Raw genomic sequence first — 18,876 nt, 5'->3', positions numbered from 1 at the left:
TGTTAACACTTTACCCATCCCTCCTATCAGGATGATTATTATGTGACATCAGATCAGATGTACGTGCCGCTGCGTTGGATTGCTCCAGAGCTGGTGGATGAGGTGCATGGAAACCTACTTGTGGCTGACCAGACCCAACAGAGCAACATGTGGTAGGCTTAACACACACACACACACACACACACACACACAAATATGCATGCACTTCTGTTCTTAAAACAAAAGATCATAGCATACAGCACAGTTTCAAAATGTTTTAGACTATAAAATGAAAAATAATGTAATATATCTGTGCACAGGCTGGGGTATAAGATTCTTTGTTTGTCAAGAAAATATTGTTAAGGCAGAGTGACACAGGGCCTTTATTATAGTCCATTGCCTTTGGAAATACAACAAACTGTAAACTAGCTACTATTTCGTTACTTTGTGCATAAAAGGTCACGACCAAAAGGTTGACTTTGGTTCCCTGGGAAAGACACTCCGCAGAAAATGGACAACCCTAACCCTAAGTGTGCTTGTAAATGGCAAAGCATGAAAACATGAAAAAAAATATGAACTCTTAACTCTGTTAAGACTGTAATAGGTGAGGTCAGTGGTAAACAGCTAGAGCAAGTCAGAGGCCAAGAAGATAGAAAAAGGTTTAAGATAATAGAAAATCTGTGAATGACAACCTGAAGGAACCAAGATAAACCAAAACATTTTAGGGACCAGATTAAATATTTTAAATATGGGGGATAACACATGCTTGTTCTTGTTTTGTGTTTCATTAACACAATTTCCATGTTATCCTGTGTCTCAGGTCTCTGGGTGTGACTATCTGGGAGCTGTTTGAGCTGGGCAACCAGCCCTACAGACACTACTCTGACAGACAAGTACTGACCTATGCTGTGAGGGAGCAGCAGCTGCGACTGCCCAAGCCGCTGCTTAAAGTGCCCCTGGCTGAGCGCTGGTGAGATACACAGAAACACATTTAGAAACATCTTTAAAATATAAAACAGTCCTTCAGGAGGACAAACACAGCAAAACACAATACTCAGAGCAACATAATTAAATTGGTTGCAGGATGAGTGGATTTTCATTTCTTCTGCAGATTCTAATTATTATGCTAATCTGCCGAGTTTGGCTTTACTGTACTGGGGATGTTTTTTTCCAGTTGTCTCTTCTTTTTAGCCCTGTTATTAAAACTTAATTAATTAAACAATTTTTGGAATGGGGCAAATAACATGTATTGCACCAAAATTATTTGATGGAATTTTCCCTTTTATATCTTGTGTATATGACATGTATATGTTTTCTGTTTGGCCTTCTAAGGTATGAGGTGATGCAGTTCTGCTGGCTCCAGCCTGATCAGAGACCCAATGCAGAGGAAGTCCACTTGCTGCTCAGCTATCTGTGTGCCAAGGGGGCTAGTGAGGCCGAAGAGGACTTTGAGAGGCGATGGAACTCCCTGCGTCCCAATACTGGATTCAACAGTCACCGTGGTGCCTCTGCAATGTCACGAGACCACCCCTCATCAACCTCCTCATCTTTCCCTCTCCTTGAGCAATTTTCAGCTGGTGATGGCTACCACTCAGAGTCTGGGGATGATATATTAACAGTCACTGAGACCAGCCACGGCCTGAACTTTGAGTACAAATGGGAGCAAGCCAGGGCAGACCAGTTGTACAGAACCCCAGAATCGTCTAGTACCATGGGTCAGGTCAACCACCATTGTCAGGAAGCATTTTATCCACCTGGGGGCATTGTGGGGGGCTGCCCCATGGAGAGCCTCAGCCATGGAGTATCCCCGTCTTACTACCAACCAAAACATCTGCATGCTCCAGGCATACTTCCTGTCCTCAGTGCCCATAGCCCCTCAGTAAGCAGTGAATACTACATCCGCATTGAAGAGCCAGTAGACTGTAACATTGATCCGGAGTATACCATGTGCTCCTACAGCCCAGACTACCAGGGCAGCAGTGGAAGCTTTCTCACTGGCAGTGCCGACTCAGGCGAGTGCATGGCCTGCCCGTCACAGGTAAAGAACATGGGTCCCTATTGGTCAGCAGACATCCACAAGTCAGATTTGTATGATTCCAATGACTCAAGTCCTGCTATCTCCTTGACAATGGAGCCCCTTTTAGGACAAGTTTTGGACAGCAGCCCACTACGACCCTGGGAGTCTAGTCACTATGTGTCCTATAAAGACAGAGATGGGGGTTACTACTATGAGCACTCACCCCCTTTGGGAATAGATCACTATTTGATGGGAGGTGAGCTCACCAGTGAGCATCATCGGGAAAGCTGGGGGTCAAGGAGCCTGCGTCAGGCCCTGGGTGAGTTGGAGAACCCGCTAGGTATATCCCCCTCTGTAACCAGTCCACCTCAACAAGCCTACAGAGACACATACCTGGACACAACTCAGAGCTCCATCATTGGAAAGAATGTGACAGGGGGCTATTACGACATGATGGGCTCCCTGAGGAAGACTATGCCCAGCCACACCAGGCACAGCAGTCACAACAGTCACTCAGTCAGTATCAACATGGAGACAGAGGGGGCACTCTTCATCGGGCACAGAGACAGTGATTCAGAGGAGGAAGAAGAGGACATATTTGTTGAGAGACACAACTGCAACACTTGGCCTGCAAAACACCGCCACAGCAGTGTGGGTCACCACAGACGGGCAAGCCACAGCTGCAGACAGGATGCTTATGTAGATTTCCACTACACAATGCCAAGTACAGATATTGAAGATTCCTGGCCAGAGGAGCATAGCCTGGCATTCCATTCTCTACCCAAACCCATTGACTATCTTGAGCCCCACCAGGCCAAAGATAACAGTGCCTGCCTTAGTCTGAGCAAACATCATACAGTAGTGCCCTCAGACTGCAATGCCTACATCTACTTGTGCCATGAGGGTGAAACTCAGGTGCCGTCAGCTGGAGAGTGTTGCCACTCGCATTTTGTTGACCCGCTTACAGGCTTGCTAGTCAGAAACAACAGCTATAGTCACAGCTACAGTCACAGCAATTACATCAGTGATAAGGTCATTGACAACCCAAGCAATGAGGAGATGATCAATCTATCACCGGCTCCAGGGGGTCCCATTGTGGCCAAACCGGCAATTATAAAGACTGAGGACAGTAGAGAGCAGTATGTTGACCTTACATTTAATGATACACTATTCAAAGAGAAGAGGGAGGATGTAATCAAAGAAAATCCCATCATGCAAAAACCGATAGAGCCTAAAATAGAAGAGGTGACCCTGACAATGACTAAAACCACTCCGCCTCCTTCAGACAACATGCATGTTATGGTGGCCCTCACAGATCCACAGTCAGAGTTGAGTCACACTGGCGATAGCGGTGTTGACAGAGGAGGCTCCAGTGTGAGCCTTGCTGACATCCTTGACTGCAGTGACGATGACGAGGACGATGACATCACAGATGATATCACTGACGTTACCTCGGGCATCTTCGTCGATGAGTCGAGCGAGCTGAACGCTTCTCCTGCCTTCAAGTCGCTACAGAAGCAGGTAGGAACACCTGATTCCATGGATTCCATGGATCTGCCATCTGCAGCCGGGTCTTGTGAAGGCTTCAGCCCTGCGTCCTCCCACCCTTCCAGCTCACCTAAAGCTATGGACAGTGGCTATGACACAGAAAACAATGAGAGCCCTGAGTTTGTACCCAAAGAGCCTCATGAACCCCGTGAACAACCTCTGGGAAAGCCTACCGTTGATACAAGCCTAGAGGAGGACAAAGTGCTGGAGCAGCAGGGAGTTGAGGCCGAGGTTGAAGTTGTTCCCACAGAGGGTGAATCATCATCGGGTGAAGATTTAGCCTCAGGAGCCTCACAGACAGGTGACCACATCCTTTTACCACTGAGCGATAAGACTCCATACAGAGACTCTGCCTACTTCTCAGACTATGAGAATGAGAGGCAGTCTAGGGATGAAGGGGACGAACTGTCAGAGAGAGTAGGAGATGAACAAAATGTTGAAAAGGAACAACTCATGGGAGAAAAGAAGGGTGAGAAAAGGAAGAATGAAGAGGACGAAGAACTAAAGGACACTGTAGCCAACAAAGACATAAAACTTGAAATAAAACACATATTAACAGGAGGAACAGGCTCCTCTTCTCCACCAGAGATGGAAACATACTTGTCAGAAGATCATAGCCAGGAGGAGGTATTGGGGCTACCTCTGGAACACTCTGACAATGCTTCAATAGCAGAAAGTGGGCTGGATGAATGGCCATCTCAGGAAGAGAGCTCATCTCTTGGAGATTGGGCAGCAGAGGTGGTTGGGGCCATGGAAGAAGCTCTTGGTGCCCTAAATGGAGATTGCATCTCCAATGTCAAGGTAGAGGAGGAGGATGCAGAAGACATGAAAAACTCTGTTCAAGATTTAGAAGCAACAGAAGAGCCAGCGAGCAAGACAGTTCAAAACAGGCCATCAGGAATATCTGGTGAAACCTCTCACATTTTACCCAAAGATGAAGTGGCCTTGCAACACACGGCAAGTACCAGACGGTTTTCTTCTTCCTCTCCTCCACCTCCATCCACCCCTCCCCCTCCGCTCCCGGGAACAGAGGGCCGAGCATCTCCAGCTGACGGGGAAGAGGCGGATGAGGAAGACGGTGACACTGATGACAGTGACGAGTCGGATGAGGAGCTCCGGACCTATAGTGTACAGGAACAGAGCGGAGGGGAGGAGAGCGAAGACGAGTGCCACCCAGTGCCCATTGTGGTGAGTGACGACAGCGAAGCCCACAAACTGCGCAGCCTCCTTAAAATGCCCACCCTGCTGACAACAGAAAACCTTGAGGAGGAGCTTGAACGCAAGAAGAAGACGGTGTCTTTTTTTGACGATGTCACCGTCTATCTGTTCGATCAGGTGAGTGGGTGAGCGGGTATTTTTTTTAAATGGTTTCATTAATTTATTTAGTATTTAAACCCTGGTTGGTAACAATTTGTAACAGAAAATGGTTCAATGAACCCACTCTACACTGCCTGTTCAACAGCAAATGGCAGACAAAGTTACAAAGTAAAAACCAGAACACAGTTAAAGGTTTAATACAGTATACAGAATTAACTTGCCACTGGCTGTTACACAGACACCACCAGCATCTCAGACCAAAACAATAGGACAAACAGTAATAAAACTCACTAAACCCTTCTTTGCTAGTCTTTTTACATGTAGAAATATTTGTGAAAAGATGATGAGAAAAACATCACGTTGGTAGCTTACCGCTGGGTGTGTAAGAAGGACATTTACTAATATGTTAGCTAGCACAATCCTACATGCCCATGAAATGGTAGAGACTGTGTAGCTGTTAGTTTGTTTTAATGTTTTGCTGCCCCCTGATGGCAGCTTATACAGCTTAAACTGACTCATCTGCCCAGATCCGGTGCTCAGTGTATCTAACAAGTCTGTTTTCTATTTAACTTCACTGCCACTAGGAAAGCCCAACTAAGGAGTTGGCTGAGCAGGGTTTTCCTTTAGGATCAGAGGGGCAGACTTCACGGAGCAAATCCCAAGAAAGGCTTAATGCCTCAGACGACTCTTCAGATGGAAACATCTCAGAGGAGAGTAAGTACATGAATATTTTTTTTTACTTTAAATATAGTTTTGATGTAAATAAAACATCTTTATGATATAGGAGCAAGAAAACTTATTTAGTTATCAGCTATACATTTTCTAATATCTTTTTATTGTCTGTTCTAAGGTGCAGGGTATGAATGGGAGGACGACTTCCCCTTGCTCCCTCTACCCACGTCCTCAGTGGCATCTGAATCTCCTCCACCCCGCTCCAGCCCCAAAGCCCCAGACCCCAAACCAGCAGTACAGTACTCCCGCTTCACTGTCTCCCCCTCCAACGTGTCCCGCTTCTCCATCACTCACATCTCTGACTCTGATATGGACTCCGTTGGCGGTGGGTCTTTAAGTAACACCTTTCCTCATGGAACACATGACCTTTCGATTAGAGATGATATTTTACTGATTTGATTTTCACACACATAAAAATATTTAGTATTCTGGATTATTTGGTGCAGATCAAATTTCAGTTTTTTGTCAGAGCTTTAAAAAATGGTTTAGATCAGAATTCCAGAAACTTGTGACTGAATGGTCAATGCTGTTAAAACTGGGAAACATAGCAACAAGGTTAAGGTATCTTTTAATAGCAAACCTTAATCTAGATTAGCTAATTGTGACTGCAACACTTTTATTAGCCACTTCTTGTCTCTGGAGTCCTGGACTAATTAAATAAGATTATTTCTCTAGTACACTCGTCAAACAGATAGTGGGATGACCTCCTGAATTTTCTCTGGACAAAAAAAAAGTTTTAATCAATGTAATTATTGATGCTTGTTGCTCTTTCAAATACTCCAAATAATATTGTAACAGATATCTGAACTTAAATTTGATTTTACTGAGGTTTTATTTAAGCCTTGACTCTTGCTAACACTAATCTAAATGTAGACCAATTCCAAATCATGTATAGACATGTTTCAGCTAATATGGTATTAAAAGACTACTCTAATTTTGTAATAGACGTAATCCCGGTCTGGGAAACTGGCACGTTAAAGATACAATTATTGGCTACGACACATTGCCACAGACTGAATTACAGTAAAAACCTACCATCCTAATGAGATAATAAACTTTCTTGCCAAATTTCATAGAAATCTGCCAACATTTTGTAGGAGGAAGATGTCTAATTGCCTGTAAAGTGCACTTGTGTTCATTAATCCCCTCTGCCTTGTTCTGTCTTTTGCAGGAAGCAGCGAGGATGGGGACAAAGAGTAACGAGATGTGGATACTTACTGCCTCTCTGTGACAACGACTTGGCCTGCTAGCATGACTTCAGATTTATTTTTTAAAGTCAGGTTTTAGAAACACAAGACAGTGCCTCTTATCGCCTGTGGACACTTTTGAAAGGTCCGTCTTACCACAATGTAGGACTGACCTAAGCTGTTAAGCTGTTAGAATACTGAAAAGAGTATGGTTAATATATAAAATTTACAGAATATTAATATATACTATGTATGATGTAAAGAATATATGAAAGCAGGGGAAACTTGTATGTTGAATTCTGCATATTTTTCAGATCAAAGAGACAAAATGGAAGGACAGACCTTTGGAAAGCATCACATTTGACACCTCTTTCACTTCTTAATTTATAATTGGTAGCATTCATAAGAGTGTGGAACCACCTGGACTTGATAGAAATAGGATCTGTCTCAAACTGTCGCTGAGTAAAAGACACAAATTTCAACTTTTTGGCTTCTCAACAAAGGATCAGCACCTTGAACAAGACTGTACAGCTCCACAGACTTTGTACTTTTTAGAAAACTGCTTTACTTGTCTTAAAGAATATCAACGAGAATCCTTGAGGTATCGTAAGTAATATAATGTTAATGTTTGGGTTCATTCAGAGACAGACTGGTGTGAAAGAAGGAAGCAAAGGGAATTTTAATGGATCATGTTTGGTTATAGAATGTTTTTTTGTGGAAACAGTTGATCGAACATGGACAAACCTGATATTTTTTTTCTTTTTTTGTATCAGGACCACTACTGTACTGTTTTACATAAATATGTGGCTCATTCCCTCCACCAAATTGAGTGCCAGCACCACCATCACAACTGACCCTCTTTGTTGTAAACATCAGGCACAACATAGGCATGAAGGAAGTCATTTCAGTTTGAACTCTTATAAAAGGTTTAATAGGGTTTTTCAAATATAGCGATGCATGGTTTTAAGTAACTAGAAACAGTTATCTATAAGAATTTATTACTTAAGAAACAAAAAGGGACAGATATTTGTTTTCTGTTTTGGAGTAGTGACAGGCATGGTCATGGAAATCCATTTTCATGTTACAGGTCCAAAACAAATAGACAGCAAAAGGAGACATTCAGGATTTGGACTGCGGCAAAGACCCTAGATCTCTAATAATGACATGGTCCAATAGGGGTGGGCAATATAGATGAACTCCTCATCACAATTGCAATAATGGAATACATCTTGATAAAGTGCTTTTCCTGAACTTCATTTAAGACACAGTTAACAGATAAAAGTTAAATACCTAACAAATAAACGTCTTCATCACATTGATGCAAACATCCAGTAAATCCAATGTTGCCAAAAAGCAGTAATGCTCTTTGATTTGCTACAATATTCACAACAGCCAAGTAGAACCAGAGATATTAAAGGTATAGACACCTTGGTTTTATTGTCAGTGTGTATCATCATATTGCCCAACCCTACAGGACAATATATTAACAGTATTAAAAAGGCTGTTAAATTATATTTTTGTCTGCACAGAGGTTAGTCTGCATATGTAAATCAGCACATTATACATGCAGTATTTCTTAGCTTCTGCCCATTTCTACAGTTATCTGTTTGTAAGTGAAATGAGAACAGCTGCCTGACTTTACTGTTACTGTCACTTGCTGTATATTGGCTACACTGAGCTTGTTTGGAGCAGTTTTGTACGATGATTCAGTTATCAGAAGCTGAACTGTTGAACATTTTCAGATTCGCAAGAAAAAAAAAAGTTTGTTCTAACTCATTAGAATTTGGGTTATTTACATAAAAATCAGGAAAACAAATCTGAGAACAGAATGAGTTTTTCTAGCACTTAAAAGCTTGGGTGAAATATATATTAAAAAAAAACTTGTTGAGCCGTGTTGCTTTTACGTGGGACAGGTCAATTCAGTGTTAAGTCTTATTTGTCTGATCAGCTGGTAGAACGGCAGTAGAGGGCTGATGTCATGATCATGAAATGTTATAAGGCTTTGCTTTCTGTGAGTGTAAAATGTAAGGAAGTGAAATGGAAGGTGTGGTTGCGGAGCTGTCGGTTGGGCTTCTGTTTCAAAGCTGTCGGCTCTGGAGCCTCAAAGAAGCAGGATGCCACCTTTCGAAGCACCCTATGTAGTGTCTTCTAAGTGTTTGTTTGCCTTCCAGGGCTTTAATATTCTGTAACAGTTTAGCATAGAACCATCTAGACAGCTGTCCGTAATATTTTTGTATCTCGACTCGAAATACTTTTAAGAGTATTGATGTACTGTACCTGTGAAGGAGGGGAGGGTTGGAAAATATGTCTCTTATGTTTATTGTTGCCAAAGAGATGTTGTGTTGTGGTCCAGGGGCAACAGTTGGTGTTGTTTTTACCCCAAAATGGAGATAGAGGAGGGACATTACTGCAGCTTTAGCCTGGTTGGAAAAAACGTGCAGGTGAAGTTTTGGTTTGAGATACTGGTGGTAACATGTGCCCCCACATTGACCTGGTCACATCATTACTTTCTGTACCTTCTATCAAATATAAATAAAGTCTGTTTTACACATCTTAAGATATGGTTTGACTTTTTATTTAAGAAAGATTATTCTGTGTTCACATGAGGTGTGAACAGACTTCACTCTTGCTGTATTTGGTATAGTGTGTTCTCATAAATCATTTACACAAGGAATTACAAATGTAAACAGAATTTTTTTCCACATTGAATTTTCTTTTACTTTTTTTTTGTTTTTTTAATTCGGTCTAAGCTTAGGGTGGCTGGACAAGCCTGATAATGGCCTGACCTGACAGACATGTGATGCTGCAAAGGAAAAAACAGCTAGTTTTTTTCTGGTGTACATTATCATCTATATCTAAGAATACCCTCCCAAAGAAAAAAAAATTGCGTGTCGGAAATGTTTCACCTTTTCTCATCTAGTTTGACAACCTGTTCTGTGACGTTGATCCATAGGAGCAGAAAGCGCTTTGCACCTTGAACTGTAAACAGAGAAATAAAAGAGGAATGATGATGTGATGGCACCTCATGTCTTATCACCTATATAAATCTTTAAAGACAGCAACATATGATTGGTTGTGGTCAAAAATAAAGCCTGTCTTTTGGAAGTCACATTAAGAATGTATTACTCTGACACAGTGGCCATCTTGAAAGACAAAAATAAAATGTAGTCTGATACAGTATATAGTATATATATAAGACAAACAGCACGAAATGGGTAAATACTTGATTCTTTATTCTCAAAATTCAATTGAAAAACAGACATTTTTTGCAATCAAATCATATAAGGATACAGGTTTGACTGTCAGTCATATTTGTATTGTATAAGTCTTCATGAGTTACACCGATACAGGTTTTATCAGTTTGAATACCAAGTTTTGGATTTAAGCTGCTGATATTTAACGAACTACAACCATGCTCTCCTTGCACTGCAATATAGTATATGTTCTGTGGTATCGCTACAGTGGAGTGCTGATCTTTTACACAGCCATGCCTAGCTGTGATAATGTACGGTCGGAAGTTACCAGTCTTAAACCTTTCAGCCCATAGAGGTCAGCATGGTAACAAATTTCCTACATAGAAGAGAGTACAGTTGTTCTTTAACATATCATAATCTGAGTACTAACCATATAAGATAAGAAACTGATTATTATGAGGTGAATTCCCTTTCACATTTAGAACATTTTAAACTAAGGCACATTTCACTGAAACAATGTACTATCTTGTCTGCAAAGCAAGTTGTGAAACTTTGAAGAGAAAGCATTACACTGCAAACATGTTAAGTTCCAATACCTTTACACTAGTTTTCTTTCAGAAACCCTTAATAAAGGACAGAGGCCAGTGCTGTAGATACAGGTCAGAGGTCTGTACAGTCAATTTGTATTTCATATAATAGTAACAATAATGATATTATTAATATATTTATTTTTATACGTTTTAGTGAATGCCAATAATTTGACACCAATTCTCTTCCAGAGACAGTTAATAAAGATTTGATTTAGTCCAATTGACAATAATACTAAGTTACAGAGGTCAGTGCTGTATACAGGTCAGAGGTCTGTACTGTCAGTTTGAGTAATAATAATAATTTAATATTAATATTAATACTTAATAATTTAAGTTTTACGTTTTAGTGAAATAGCCAATAAAACTTATGAATGTGCCCCATTAATCACAGTGTTAAGAAACTCCAGGTTCAATTGTTCATTGTGAAGGGGAATCCAGATCTTTCTTTCTGGGATAGTTCTTTCCACTGAAGGTTACACTGATGAAATCAACAGTAAGTTTATTACATCATACATATCCTGTCCTCCATCAGATTAACAGGAGGCAAAATTAAAGAGTTGTTTTATTAAAATTCTAAAATACATAAGCTGGGTTTCCATCCGAAGTAGCCGGAACTTTTGAACCAGGAACTACTTTTCCGTTGTTGTCAGTGTTTCCAACGCAGTCTATAGACCAGCGAAAAATAGGCAAATTAGTCCACAAGGCAATAGCTGTTTTTACACGTAATTTTTACACATTTTTGCTTGCGACTATACAAGAATAAAAAAACATCAGAAGAGAGACAAGCAGTAGTAGCAAGCAGTAACGCTTGTCAAAGCACAATAACAAAAAAAAAAGCTGCTTTGCAACTGAAAATATATACTGAAATAATACTGTGAGTATTCAACCAATCACAAATACTCAGCACAGCAAACCCCACCCCACCCCTAAAGTTCTTGTATTTTGGAAAGTACTACCTCCCCAAGCAGACACTGTGACCCTGTAACTTCGGATAATCTACCAACTGTTTTAATAGAGACTATTTTTTCTGAGGACAGTAACTGTTGATTATAAATATACATTATGCATATACCAGGTCACTGCATTTGGAAAGACACAGTTCAGTGAGCACCACAAATTAAATTCATCACCATTGTGTAGAAATCTGAGATACATCTCAACACCTACACAAATAAAAGCCAAACCTTCTGTATGGAGAAACACCACTAAAGGTAAATGAAAGTTCCTTTTTTGCTATTTAAATCATTTTTTAGAAGGCAAATATCAGCTCAGTCTAACTAATAATAACCTGTATCGGTGTAATCCTGATTGCTTGTCTCTGCATCAAAGTCTCAGTTATCTTTACATGCCAGAAGACAAAATGCAATCACAAAGGTTTTCTCTTGTTGATTGTGTTACTGAATATTTCTGCTGAAAATGTTGCTTTAAGAAGATCTTACAAACTGCTTGTACACAATATTAATCAAACAACAAATCAATAAAATCTGAAAACCAGTACAGTAAATTATTACTGTAGGTACACCTGCAGTGCTGCTTATAACTAAATATTACAGAATATAAGATTTCCTGTGAGTATACAATTAGTTGAAGATACAGTACTATGAGTAGTGTGCTTATCAGTTTTGATGCCATCACTCAGAACAATTTTATTACACGGATACTGTTGATTTTTCTGACTAGTCTATTTTCTCTGATGTGTTTTTTTTTCTCTCCATCATCTGCTGAAAGACTGGACTTGCCGTACTTTAGATTATTCATCTTGATTCAGATAAGTAACAGACGTTTCCATCTCCTGGATGTGTGTAACAGTGTTCGACGCGGCACCAACGCACGTTGGTATGCTTGCCCTGTGAAAAGGCAGTATTAACGGGTGAGGCTAAAGGTGAAACACCTGACATGATGTATAGCTTACCAACGTTAAAGCCCTTTTGTTGACAGCTGTATTTTAAAAGCACAGAGATGTCATCAGGTGACTTCTCAGATCATGTGAGTCTACATGAGGAACCATTCATCAGTCTTTGGGTAGTGATATGATGCAAGAGGCAAAAATTCTGACTTTGAAAATGAATCAAGAATCCAAGAACATCTTTTCTTATTTCACACCACATGCTTCTATGTTTTGAAAGTTAAAATGGTGAAACAACTCCACTGTTGTCCATCACTATTACTCAAAAGTCTGAGCATGTGCCTTTACAGAGGTACAACTTAGTGGAAAATAATCAAGAGCAAAGCCTGATTTTTAAATCTTCTGGCTTTCGATGTGCTTTCCGTGCTCAAATATAAGATCAAATATGAATCAATATAGCTTTTATTTACATAACATTATCTCTCAACTAATACAGAGATTACTGTAAATGTGAATTGTTGTGGTGCAGTTCATTTGCTGGTCATATTTAATTCCTATTATATAGTAGCACTATTGTGGCTGAATCAGAGCTGTACAGCTGAGGGGAGAGGGGGCACCAGTGATCCACCTACAGCTGGCTTGAACTGAGGGGGAACTCAGTAGTCCCCTGGGGGAGTCGAAGCCTTCTCCAAGGAGTCATATTGAGCTTCATCAAGCTGCTCGTCCTCGATTTCTTCTTCCTCATCATCAGAAAGGGGCGGAATAGGCGGGGCCTCCACGGCCGGCTCATCGGGTGGATTATCGCTGGGAGGAAAGAAAGAGGAAAGAAAATACAGTGAAAAAACAAATTGTTTCTTCTTTATTTGATAAAATGTAATGCAAATCATGCATAACATTGGAAATAATGACAGAAAACGATGAAACAGTTTTTTTTCCAGCAACAGTGAAGTCTGATGAGTCATGCAAACAAAAAAAGGGAGGGAAAATTGAGCATGATGCAGAAACATGCAACATATTTCCTGAAATGTACAAGTAACACCCCGCAGTCAGTTGATGAGATCACATCACATAAAAAACAAAGCAAACAGTGATGGAAAGACCCCGAAAGCTGTTCCACGACACCCAAAGTAAACATGACAACAAAGCAATTTTTAGTGATAATGACAAAGTGAAAGAGGAAGTGGTTGCATGAAGAGCCCGAAGACCCGAGGGCAGTCACTTACGATGGGTTTTGGTCACTCAAAAGCGGGCGTAATCAGGCCCTGTACTGAAAGGCAGAGACAGTCCCTATGTGTCAACATTCACAATCTTCTCAAAGACCAGAAGTGACACATTACATTATATTCTATGTCACACAGGGCGATATATAATTACTATAAGTGTTCTTACATTGCTTAACAGTATACAGTATGTATATTTAATTACTATTGAGACAAGCTATCATCAATCTTAAAAAGCACTGTGTAGGACTGTACAGCGTAAACAAATGAGACCAAGGCTGACACAACTGGGAGCCTCCATTAAAACTTTCATTTCCTGTCTGTTGTCCATTTTCCCCCTTTACCCCTCTACAAAATCCAATTTGTGAACTCAAATACTGGACTCTAGTGCAATTTTGTGGTGCTGGTGCTAGTATTTCAAACTGTTATATCTGTATAACTGCCTTATATATGGTATCTCCAAAATGTTGACTTCCAAGGAACTATTTTTTATATTTTTTAGTTATTCTGTCTGATTTACTCAGGTTGAATTTGGGTGAGCAATGCCGGGAAATTCATGATATCACTGAACTATATATATACACACTAATAAAAATAACAGTGAAGGAGATGTCAATCACGTACAAATAAGTCTGTAGAAGTCTAAACGTCTGGATAAGAGGCCTAATCAGCCAAACACATCCGCTGTGTGTGGGTTGACCATTCACGTCAAAGGCTTTAAAATCTTGATGTATTTTAGGGATTTTTAAAAGCATTTAGAACGAGCAAATTTAGTGGTGACTCAAAGTCTAAAACTGGAGATGCAACTTTTTTTTTTATTTGACAGCAATATAATGCAGTCAAACATTAGATCTAACCAAAAAAATTCTATACAGCACAACACTTTTTTCAGCTTCCTTTACCACTGTCAGTGACACATACGGTACAAAATGCAGTGCTGAGGCCTGTAGAGGCTGTCAGTCAGACTCAGTGATGGTCGCACTTGTTTATGGTAATTCTACTGATGTATCTAAAACTACTGTGGTGTAAAGTTCTATACAAATGAATACCCAAACAGACGACAACTACAAACTCACAGTGGCTGCGTGTTAACATGTAATATATGTGATAAAATACATTTACCAAAGAACACAGGAAACAAAAAAAAGCACATAAACCACAACACAGTGAACTTAAAAATGACAGACACTATAAAATGAATGTGCTGTGATTAGGACACACATACACAAACACACACACAGTTGAGTTGAAAAAGGTACCTTTGCTAGCAGCAGGAGGAGGAGCAGGCCAGTGGGTGAATGGCATTGGCAGGTCAGGGCGGGTTGGATGCAGTGTAACTAATACTGTGCACTAAATACACACACACTGTACATGCAACAAGGCCGGTGGGAGGTTATGATGGGAACCGAGTCAGTTCCAGAAATGTCAACATGAGAAGTGACACCAAATGTGCAAGAAGGTTGGTTAAAAGCGAGATAGCTTGCTAACTATGAGAAAGGAGCTAAGATAATTCCTCGGTTAGGATGTGGTGAACTTTTTTGGAAAGGCTCTAACATCTGAAAGAAACTGTAATTAATCTGCTTTTTAATAACCTGCAGTAGATTACTCTAAAATACAAATATTTTTTATAAGCTAAAAAACTATCAGAAGAAAAACCCATTTGGCCTTCGAAGACTAATTCAGAGAAAAATTAAAAACCTATTTGAGAAAAAAAGAAAGAAAGATTCAAAGGCTGAATTCTTTCTAAATGGCTATTGGGATGTGAAGGCCTTCTGGATAAAAAAAAGAAATGAACAGAAACAATCAAAAATATCCAGCTGAATAAATTTATTTATTTTTTTAGAGTAGAAATTCACCATACATTTGAGGTCATCAATGTTACACTTTTTGGTGCCCCCAAAGCATGCATGTCCACAGATTCTCTGTACAATATTGAGATGTTTTTGTTTTTTTAAACAACAAAACCTCCTTAAAAATAAAAGCACATCACTTGATGTAGGAGTTGTTTGGCCACAGGTGGTTGGTGTGCTATCTCTGCAGCAATGGCAGTCATACCTTGGTCTTATTTTAGTGGAGAAAGAAGAAACACTGGCAGCTTCCAGTCGTTTGCACTCGACTTTTGTCTCTAAATTCATCAAAACAGAGATGGAAAAAAAGGGGGGGTTGGCAAAGCTGAGGGGGGAGACGAGTGTTAGGTAACAGACAGATGGAGAAGAGAGCAAAGAGACAGCAGACATGTGCAGCAAGGGAAACATTTCTACAATGCAAAAAAGTCCATCTTGACTCAAGTGTCCAATTAAGTCTTGAAATATTCATAAAAGAAGTGAAAACCATGACGCAGAAAAGTGGCACCTGCCCTCACTTTTTTCACTAAATTTGGAGAAAAAAAATATTTTAAGAATCTTTAAACACTCAACCACATTAAATATTTGGTAAAGACAGACATTTTTCTGCAGAGTGCGAGGCATGGGAGAGGTGCACTGTTTACATTTTCACCTCCTCTCTTTGGTAAAGACAGTACTTGGATGAGATTTTTGTAAAAAACCTCACAAGATTTAGAAGCCAACAATATGAGAAAGTTCAATTCCGAGTGGGCCAGTGGACATCAGATGTCGACATACATGTTGACAGTGATTAGTAAAGACAGGCACTAACTGGACTGACATACAGACAAGCAGACCAGCGTCTTTATTTAGCACAGAGAGAATGAGACAAACAGTTCTTTTATCTTCAAAACATGATGCTTTTTACTCACTGAGGTTTTTAAAATCACGCCTTTAATTGCAGAGACAGTACAAGAAGGCTGAATGAGGTTTCAACATCAAATGAACTCCTCTCCCCTTCGAGGCTACAGAGAGGCTGTGCCATAAATCTGTATCCTGGATAAATGTGGCACAGTGTAAACACCGCTTTGGAGCCAATGACCCTGTTTCGTTATCGCAGTACTGCTGATGCCTCATTTGAATCTCTGGATCCAGAAATTCATCAGCATATCCATTATTGCCAATAGTCTTAAATTGCCATAAAAATATATTATTCATGTTAGTCACTTAACTCACAGTAAAGAGGCACTATAATATGTCTGAACATAGAAAAAGATTGGAAATGGTTGCAAATGAGGAGCAATGTTGATGTGCACTGAGCCAAACAGCAGTACCAGTTGTCTTTTCTTTCATGCATGAACGATGGTTAACCTATCTAGGATTGCAACTATTAATTATTTTTTCAAAAATCGATTATTTAATCTGTAAAATGCAAAAAAAAAAGTCCAAATGCAAATGTGAAGTCTTCCAATTAGGGGTGGGCAATCAGATGAATTTAGATCGAGATCTAAGGCGTCCACAATTTACTTTTCAGGTAAATTATACAAATCTGTTTCCAACCTCCCCATGACGCCACTGACTAGCGGCAAGTAGTTGCGATTAAATATCACCCAACCCTATTTCCATCAGATTCTTTTGTCCAACCAAAAGTCCACCCTCCAAAACCCAAAGATATTCAGTCTACAATGTAATAAAATAAAAAAAGCAGCGAATTCTCACATCTTTGTAATTTGCTCTTGGTAAATAACTTCACAATTATGTGTCTAATACAGTTATTAGACTAATAATAATAAGTTTCAGCACTAAACCCAACTCAGAGCCTTTATTGTCATTCTGGGACGAGGGACAGTTGACCCCATTCAGCCTTGGCATGATATTCACACACCACAATAGATAGTCAAAGGACCCCGAGCACCTGGGTTTGTGTGTCTGAGCACAGTGTCCCTCCGTAAAGATGTTGGAGAACAAGTTCAAAGGCTGATACGGAAAACTTTTACAGTAAGTTGGTTTACAGAAATATAGACTATTACTTTCATAAGGTGCATTTTTTTAATGAACTGATCATAGATACTGTATGACAAGCACTTCTGTATGGCACATTTATGTACAGTAAACATTCCTGTCACAATGTCTCCATTCCATAAGTTAAAACATTTACATTATCTGTTCACTACTCGTGATACATGGCCTCTTATCTCAGAGGAATACAAAACCTCACAGCATGAAAAGGTAAAATTATTGGTAAATACTGAAATACCCAGTAAAAGTATTTATAGTATAATGTAGTTTTTTTTTTTACATTATGAAAATCCTCTTTGGGATCAACATCATTAATCTCACACCCTGATTTACATATCCTTTACATTGTCACTGTGATGGAGAGGACTGACATTTGTGAAAATCAGGTTCCTTTGGTGGGGAGATATTATCCCCAGTGATATATAAAAGAAATGTACATGCATGAAAGACAGGCAAAAGATACTTTTTCCTCAGAGAAAATGTCCATCACATTGATTTTGAATATTTGGATGGCACAAGAGTCCAGTTTGTTCTGGTTTGGCTTGGCATGGCTCTGCACCAAGACTTCACCAGTGGGACGGCGTGGCTACCGGCCAGTTAGACAGCACAGGTTAGGATTGGTGGGGAGGACGGGGGGAGATCAGAGAGGGGGAAAAGATACAGACCCAAGCCTCTTCCTTGCATTGATGGGCTCAGGGAGAGTTTATTGCCGTAAGCGGGAGGTAAGGAGGCAGGGAAGAGGGGGGGGGAGGGTTGGTTGAGGGGCAGCAAGGTGCCTGTCCTATCGCATCGTCTGGCTGAGTCTGTGCCTGTTTGTCTGTCTGTCCTCACACTGTCGAAATCAATTTGCCCTCTGTGGAACTGTGGACAAAGAGAGGGAGAGGCTTCCAGGTGGGCTGGCTCAGGAGAAACAGCAGCAAACACAACCAGGACACATGAAGAGGCAGAAACCACGTCTACCCTCTAACATGAGAAATAAACCCAACTGTCTAAAAGTTTGTCCTGATCTGAGCCTGAACTTCCCACAATATGATGGTTGGTTTTAATCAAATGAACTGTGAGTGGGAGGGTTTGAAGCAGGGTGAGCTCATTAGGGATTGGGTGGGTGCAGTTAGCAGGTGGAAGCACTACTGGAGCTGCATGGTGCATGGGGGGCATGAGGAGGAGCTGGGAGGTCAAAGCATGAGTGTTATGATATTAATAAACAAAAATAAATCAACTTAAGCTTAACACAGAAACCAAATTAACCAATACACATGCCTTAAAATGTGATCTATTTTTTTGTTTACTGCTTTTACAAAAGAAAACAATTATGTCTAATGGTCCTGTGTGGGTTGATGGACCTCTTAACATTCATAGCTGAACATCATAGCTGAACAAACACAAAACCAGTCTTCTACCAAT

At 40.2% G+C, this 18,876-nt stretch overlaps 2 protein-coding genes across 7 annotated transcripts in view; one reads left to right on the top strand and one right to left on the bottom strand.

Annotated features, from left to right (window-relative positions):
• The window catches only part of aatkb (apoptosis-associated tyrosine kinase b), a 27,527-nt gene extending 18,190 nt beyond the window's left edge, over positions 1-9,337 (top strand). Inside the window, exons 9-14 of the mRNA XM_035668936.1 lie at positions 31-152; positions 800-949; positions 1,312-4,879; positions 5,446-5,575; positions 5,712-5,918; positions 6,765-9,337. Of these exons, the coding sequence (XP_035524829.1) occupies positions 31-152; positions 800-949; positions 1,312-4,879; positions 5,446-5,575; positions 5,712-5,918; positions 6,765-6,793 (4,206 nt within the window). The 3' untranslated portion in view covers positions 6,794-9,337. The remainder of the gene's footprint in view (positions 1-30; positions 153-799; positions 950-1,311; positions 4,880-5,445; positions 5,576-5,711; positions 5,919-6,764) is intronic.
• A 655-nt stretch (positions 9,338-9,992) lies between these two features.
• Positions 9,993-18,876, bottom strand: part of baiap2b (BAR/IMD domain containing adaptor protein 2b) — a 68,686-nt gene continuing 59,802 nt past the window's right edge. For 4 of the 6 annotated variants that reach the window (XM_035664906.1, XM_035664887.1, XM_035664896.1 and 1 more), the window contains one exon: positions 9,993-13,214. In XM_035664906.1, coding sequence (XP_035520799.1) covers positions 13,067-13,214 — 148 coding nt within the window. In that variant the 3' untranslated portion in view covers positions 9,993-13,066. Of the gene's footprint in view, positions 13,215-13,633; positions 13,678-13,705; positions 18,334-18,876 lie in introns of those variants that run through there. The other 2 variants (XM_035664920.1, XM_035664913.1) reach the window with 2 other exon arrangements.

The sequence above is a fragment of the Morone saxatilis genome, unplaced genomic scaffold (genome assembly GCF_004916995.1).
Source record: "Morone saxatilis isolate NCDOM2014 unplaced genomic scaffold, NCSU_SB_2.0 Contig1, whole genome shotgun sequence".
NCBI lineage: Eukaryota > Metazoa > Chordata > Actinopteri > Moronidae > Morone > Morone saxatilis.
Note: the sequence above shows the minus strand (reverse complement) of the source record. Positions and strands in the feature narration are given on the sequence as shown.